Source organism: Salmo trutta, chromosome 12 (genome assembly GCF_901001165.1).
Source record: "Salmo trutta chromosome 12, fSalTru1.1, whole genome shotgun sequence".
Taxonomy (NCBI): Eukaryota; Metazoa; Chordata; class Actinopteri; order Salmoniformes; family Salmonidae; genus Salmo; species Salmo trutta.
The window spans coordinates 47,267,538-47,275,095 of NC_042968.1; the positions used below are offsets into that span (position 1 = coordinate 47,267,538).

Genomic DNA, 7,558 nt, shown 5'->3' on the forward strand with positions numbered 1-7,558 from the left:
GGCTCTCCAGAGGGTTGTGCGGTCTGGCCAACGCATCCCCGGGGGCAAACTACCTGCCCTCCAGGACACCTACAGCACCCGATGTCACAGGAAGGCCAAAAAGATCATCAAGGACAACAACCACCCGAGCCACTGCCTGTTCACCCCGCTAACATCCAGAAGGCGAGGTCAGTACAGGTGGATCAAAGCTGGAACCGAGAGACTGAAAAACAGCTTCTATCTCAAGGCCATCAGACTGTTAAACAGCCATCACTAACATTGAGTGGCTACTGCCAACATACTGACTCATCTTCAGCCACTTTAATAATGGAAAAATTGATGTAATCAATGTATCACTAGTCACTTTAAACAATGCCACATTATATAATGTTTACATACCCTACATTACTCATCTCATATGTATATACTTCTTCCCTGTAGCTCAGTTGGTAGAGCATGGTGTTTGCAATGCCATGGTTGTGGGTTCGATTCCCACAGGGGGGCCAGCACAGAAAAAAAATGTATGAAATGTATGCATTCACTACTGTAAGTCGCTCTGTATAAGAGTGTCTACTAAAATGTAAAATGTACTGTACTCTATACCATCTACTGCCTCTTGCCTATGCCGTTCGGCCATCACCCCTTCATATATTTTCTTTATGTACATATTCGTACTCATTCCTTTACATTTGTGTGTATAAGATAATTGTTGTGAAATTGTTAGGTTACATTACTTGTTAGATATTACTGCATGGTCGGAACTAGAAGCACAAGCATTTCGCTACACTCGCATTAACATCTGCTAACCATGTATATGTGACAAATACATTTTGATTTGATTTCTATACTCTACTGAATACTCTACTGAACTATATAGTACTGAACTGTACTCTACTGAATACTCTACGCTATACTCTAATGTATTCTACTCTACTGAATACTCTATTCTCTACACTCTACTGTATCCTACTCTACTGAATACTCTACTCTATACTACTGTATCCTACTCTACTGAATACTCTACTCTATACTCTACTGTATTCTACTCTACTGAACTCTACTCTACTGAATACTCTACTGTATTCTACTCTACTGAATACTCTACTGTACTCTACTGAATACTCTACTGTATTCTACTCTACTGAATACTCTACTGTATTCTACTCTACTGAATACTCTACTGAATACTCTACTGCACTGAATACTCTACTGAATACTCTACTGTATTCTACTCTACTGAACTATACTCTACTGAATACTCTACTGTACTCTACTCTACTGAATACTCTACTGTCTTCTACTCTACTGAATACTATACTGAACTATACTCTACTGAATACTCTACTGAATACTATACTCTACTGAACTCTACTCTACTGAATACTCTACTCTACTGTACTCTACTGAATTCTCTACTCTACTGAATAATCTACTGAACTCTACTCTACTGAATACTCTACTGAACTCTACTCTACTGAATACTCTACTGAACTCTATTGAATATTCTACTCTACTGAACTGAATACTCTACTGTACAGTACTCTACTGAACTGTTTATATCCAGTCACATATGGCTGGACACTTCCCATATGAAATGACAGATATAGCAGAGAAATGTGGGGGCATGGGAAAGAACCATGGCTTTGTACACTTGGCCCTTCCTGTTTCCTGTTCACTAAAACAGATCATTTCAAATCAGATGACAGCAAACAAATAGAAAACATTTATTTCTATACAAATATGGCACAAGGTCATGACAGAAATCTATTTCCTCCAATATTTAGTTTATGAGAATAACTGTCCTGTTAGCACTAAGCATTGGGATCAGTGCTGACAGGTGAGGTCTACACCTGTTGTATTCAGCATTTCACTGTGAGGTCTACTACACCTGTTGTATTCAGCATTTCACTGTGAGGTCTACTACACCTGTTATATTCAGCATTTCACTGTGAGGTCTACTACACCTGTTGTATTCAGCATTTCACTGTGAGGTCTACTACACCTGTTGTATTCAGCATTTCACTGTGAGGTCTACACCTGTTGTATTCAGCATTTCACTGTGAGGTCTACGACACCTGTTGTATTCAGCATTTCACTGTAAGGTCTACTACACCTGTTGTATTCAGCATTTCACTGTGAGGTCTACTACACCTGTTGTATTCAGCATTTCACTGTGAGGTCTACACCTGTTGTATTCAGCATTTCACTGTGAGGTCTACTACACCTGTTGTATTCAGCATTTCACTGTGAGGTCTACACCTGTTGTATTCAGCATTTCACTGTGATGTCTACACCTGTTGTATTCAGCATTTCACTGTGAGGTCTACTACACCTGTTGTATTCAGCATTTCACTGTAAGGTCTACTACACCTGTTGTATTCAGCATTTCACTGTGAGGTCTACTACACCTGTTGTATTCAGCATTTCACTGTAAGGTCTACTACACCTGTTGTATTCAGCATTTCACTGTAAGGTCTACTACACCTGTTGTATTCAGCATTTCACTGTAAGGTCTACTACACCTGTTGTATTCAGCATTTCACTGTGAGGTCTACTACACCTGTTGTATTAAGCATTTCACTGTGAGGTATATTACACCTGTTGTATTCAGCATTTCACTGTGAGGTCTACTACACCTGTTGTATTCAGCATTTCACTGTGAGGTCTACACCTGTTGTATTCAGCATTTCACTGTGAGGTCTACTACACCTGTTGTATTCAGCATTTCACTGTGAGGTCTACACCTGTTGTATTCAGCATTTCACTGTGATGTCTACACCTGTTGTATTCAGCATTTCACTGTGAGGTCTACTACACCTGTTGTATTCAGCATTTCACTGTAAGGTCTACTACACCTGTTGTATTCAGCATTTCACTGTGAGGTCTACTACACCTGTTGTATTCAGCATTTCACTGTAAGGTCTACTACACCTGTTGTATTCAGCATTTCACTGTAAGGTCTACTACACCTGTTGTATTCAGCATTTCACTGTAAGGTCTACTACACCTGTTGTATTCAGCATTTCACTGTGAGGTCTACTACACCTGTTGTATTAAGCATTTCACTGTGAGGTATATTACACCTGTTGTATTCAGCATTTCACTGTGAGGTCTACTACACCTGTTGTATTCTGCATTTCACTGTAAGGTCTCCTACACCTGTTGTATTCGGTGCATGTGACAAATAAAATCTGATTATGGCATGAATGTATCTGCCATCCATGGCACCATACGGTCATTGCATACATTTCATCTGTTGCATATTAAGTGACAGGAAAGAGCTTCAGACAAACAACATCCTGTTCAAGTATTCAATCAGATGTTTATTGTGTTTTTTTGTGGGGGGGAAACATCTAGTCATGGCATTTATGGCCTTAATAACAAACTATACCTTTAGCATCTCATCATACAACCTCTCCAGGCTCCACTACACCGTTTCAGGATCACATTAATGGGTGGGTGGGTGGGTGTCTGTCTGTCTGTCTGTCTGTCTGTCTGTCTGTCTGTCTGTCTGTCTGTCTGTCTGTCTGTCTGTCTGTCCATGTGTTTAGTAGGGTTAAATGTCCGTCAAACCTCCGTGCTTTTAGACGTGTGTGTGTATGTCTGCATCAGTCTGTGTGTGTCTCAGTGTCTCTCTCTCTCTCTCTCTCTCTCTCAGAAGGTGCTCTGTAGCAGACAGCGACAGCCGCAGCCTGTGGGACATTCGTCCTGTGTTCTGAACCACTCCATCATGTGGGACGTGTGTCCCCCGTGACCACAGCTCAGACAGAAGTTAGAGGAGCCTCGTACAGCCACGTGACAGATGGCACACTGGAAGGTGAAGCGCTTACACACGGCACACTGAGTTCCCCGCGCCTGGCTACGACAATGGCAGCAGTACACACCAAACTCTGAGGAGAGAGGGGGAGAGAGAGGAGGAGGAGAAGAAGGAGAGGGGGGAGGAGAGGGGGTGGATGGAGAGAGAAGGGAGAGGGTGGAAGGAGAGGGGGTGGATGGAGAGAGGAGGGAGAAAGGGAGAAGGGACAGGAGGAGGAGAGGGAGGGAGAAGTTAGAGAGGGAGAAGGGAGAGGAGGAGAGGGGGTGGATGGAGAGAGGAGGAGGAGAGGAGGTGGAGGAGACAGGAGGGAGAAGTTAGAGAGGGAGAAGGGAGAGGAGGAGGAGAGGGGGTGGATGGAGAGAGGAGGAGGAGGAGAGAGGAGGGAGAAGTTAGAGAGGAGGAGAAGGGAGAGGAGAAGGAGAGGGGGTGGAGGAGAGAGGAACCAAATGGAGTCAGTAATCAATTCAAAGCTCAGAGTTCATCTCTATTGATGATCTCTCTCAGTATAAATATAACTGTTCGGGATCCATTTATCCGTATGGTGGAAGTTGGGAGCTATAGCGCCACTTCAACTTAAAGGCAATGATCTGGCGTTTGTGAAGACTGCATTCACGGTAAACACCGCAGATATCAGCTCAATCGTAAATGACCTGTAGAATATAATTGCAATGTAGCGCTGAACTTCCACGATACGTATCAAATGGAGCCCTTCCTCTCTATCCGAGAGGTATATTACAGAGTTGGGGTTGAACGGAGCCCTTCCTCTCTATCTGAGAGGTATATTACAGAGTTGGGGTTGAACGGAGCCCTTCCTCTCTATCTGAGAGGTATATTACAGAGTTGGGGTTGAACGGGGCCCTTCCTCTCTATCTGAGGGGTATATTACAGAGTTGGGGTTGAACGGAGCCCTTCCTCTCTATCTGAGAGGTATATTACAGAGTTGGGGTTGAACGGAGCCCTTCCTCTCTATCTGAGAGGTATATTACAGAGTTGGGGTTGAACGGAGCCCTTCCTCTCTATCTGAGGGGTATATTACAGAGTTGGGGTTGAACGGAGCCCTTCCTCTCTATCTGAGAGGTATATTACAGAGTTGGGGTTGAACGGAGCCCTTCCTCTCTATCTGAGGGGTATATTACAGAGTTGGGGTTGAACGGAGCCCTTCCTCTCTATCTGAGAGGTATATTACAGAGTTGGGGTTGAACGGAGCCCTTCCTCTATCTGAGAGGTATATTACAGAGTTGGGGCCCTTCCTCTCTATCTGAGAGGTATATTACAGAGTTGGGGCCCTTCCTCTCTATCTGAGGGGTATATTACAGAGTTGGGGTTGAACGGAGCTCTTCCTCTCTATCTGAGAGGTATATTACAGAGTTGGGGCCCTTCCTCTCTATCTGAGAGGTATATTACAGAGTTGGGGTTGAACGGGCCCTTCCTCTCTATCTGAGGGGTATATTACAGAGTTGGGGTTGAACGGGGCCCTTCCTCTCTATCTGAGGGGTATATTACAGAGTTGGGGTTGAACGGAGCCCTTTCTCTCTATCTGAGGGGTATATTACAGCGTTGGGGTTGAACGGAGCCCTTCCTCTCTATCTGAGAGGTATATTACAGAGTTGGGGTTGAACGGAGCCCTTCCTCTCTATCTGAGGGGTATATTACAGAGTTGGGGTTGAACGGGGCCCTTCCTCTCTATCTGAGAGGTATATTACAGAGTTGGGGTTGAACGGAGCCCTTCCTCTCTATCTGAGAGGTATATTACAGAGTTGGGGTTGAACGGGGCCCTTCCTCTCTATCTGAGAGGTATATTACAGAGTTGGGGTTGAACGGAGCCCTTCCTCTCTATCTGAGAGGTATATTACAGAGTTGGGGTTGAACGGAGCCCTTCCTCTCTATCTGAGAGGTATATTACAGAGTTGGGGTTGAACGGGGCCCTTCCTCTCTATCTGAGGGGTATATTACAGAGTTGGGGTTGAACGGAGCCCTTCTTCTCTATCTGAGCGGTATATTACAGAGTTGGGGTTGAACGGAGACCTTCCTCTCTATCTGAGAGGTATATTACAGAGTTGGGGTTGAACGGAGCCCTTCCTCTCTATCTGAGAGGTATATTACAGAGTTGGGGTTGAACGGAGCCCTTCCTCTCTATCTGAGAGGTATATTACAGAGTTGGGGTTGAATGTTTTCTCATAGGGAAGCGTTGAGCCGTACTGGAATAGAAATGCTTCTGTTTACTTCCTGAATTGACCCAACCCTGGTATACCATCTATCTTTGAGACTCACCGATGCCTTTGTGAGGTTCAGGAGGACAGGATGTAAACTTGAGGACTTCGGCTCTTTTTTCCTTCAGACCCCATCGATGGAGGATCTCCCCGTAACACTTCTTAAAGTCATCAAACTGCATCGTGTTGGCCGGGTCCAGCAGCCTGGGAAGGGTAGAGAGAGAGAGAGAGAGAGAGAGAACCATAGATCAAGAACAGATAAAGAGATTGCCCCATGTTCCTATTGGGTGCTGGTTCACAACTGGTCCTAGGTAAGATGGCCGACACGTTGTTCCATTCTGACGCAGACATCAGCCTCTCTGTTGTTCTAAGTGAATACGTCTCTGAAGAAAACATTCATTTGTCTTTTTTTTTTATTAATATGTGTGTTATCTAACGTCTAAATTCTGGACAACTCGACAACCTTTTATTCATGTCGTGTTGTTCCCTCTCTCGCTCGCGGGGGTCAGCGTACATCTGGTTGGCATAGCGATAGTCGTCAGGCGAGGATTCCCCCAAGGGAGGGATGTGCTCTGGGTCTCGACCTAACAAAATAGACAGATATCTCCTTTAATACACAGACGTCTGCACGTCCGTGTCGTTGGCACTGGGTATCTGTGGAGAACATGAGCAGATTTGACTGTGTGTTCCACAGGCAAGCAGCAGGTTAGATTCAATCACGACTCTCCATGTTCCCTAACAGTTATGAAAGCGGACTGGTGATTTGACTTTATTCCCTATATTAGGACACTTCTTTAGGTCAGAAAGGAGAGAAATAGTGTACTTCATTATAGGGATTAGGGTGCAGGCTCTGACCTAAAGCAGCACTATATATTCAGCATTATGTGGACACCCCTTCATATTAGTGGATTTGGGCTATTTCAGCCACACACCCGTTGCTGACAGGTGTATAAAACTGAGCACACAAGCCATGCGATCTCCATAGACAAACATTGGCAGTAGAGTGGTGGGAAGTCTTCCCAGAAGAGTGGAGGCTGTTATAGCAGCAAAGGGGGGGGACCAACTCCATATTAATGCCTTCCCAGAAGAGTGGAGGCTGTTATAGCAGCAAAGGGTGGGACCAACTTCATATGAATGACTTCCCTGAAGAGTGGAGGCTGTTATAGCAGCAAAGGGGGGGACCAACTCCATATTAATGACTTCCCTGAAGAGTGGAGGCTGTTATAGCAGCAAAGGGGGGGGACAAACTCCATATTAATGCCCATGATTTATGGATTGTGGATGTTGGAAGAGCAGGTGTCCACATACTTTTGGTCATGTCGTGGACTAGTGAACAGGGTGCTAGTTGGGTCTTGGCGCTGGCCTCAGAGTCTTCTGGGGTCACTGGAGTCATACCATAAACATCCTTTTATTCCCATCACGGGGTTACATACCGATGGGAGGGAGGGAGGGGGAGAGAGGGAGGGAGGGGGAGGGAAGGGAGGGAGAGAGGGAGGGAGAGAGGGGGGGAGGGAGAGAGAGGGAGGGAGGGGGAGAGAGAGGAGGAGGAGGA

At 45.1% G+C, this 7,558-nt stretch overlaps 1 protein-coding gene across 1 annotated transcript in view; it reads right to left on the reverse strand.

Annotated features, from left to right (window-relative positions):
* Window positions 1-3,281: 3,281 nt before the first annotated feature.
* The window catches only part of wdr59 (WD repeat domain 59), a gene marked incomplete in the record, with an annotated part of 43,251 nt that continues 38,974 nt past the window's right edge, over window positions 3,282-7,558 (reverse strand). Inside the window, 3 exon segments of the mRNA XM_029768567.1 lie at window positions 3,282-3,869; window positions 6,068-6,210; window positions 6,470-6,590. Coding sequence (XP_029624427.1) covers window positions 3,634-3,869; window positions 6,068-6,210; window positions 6,470-6,590 — 500 coding nt within the window.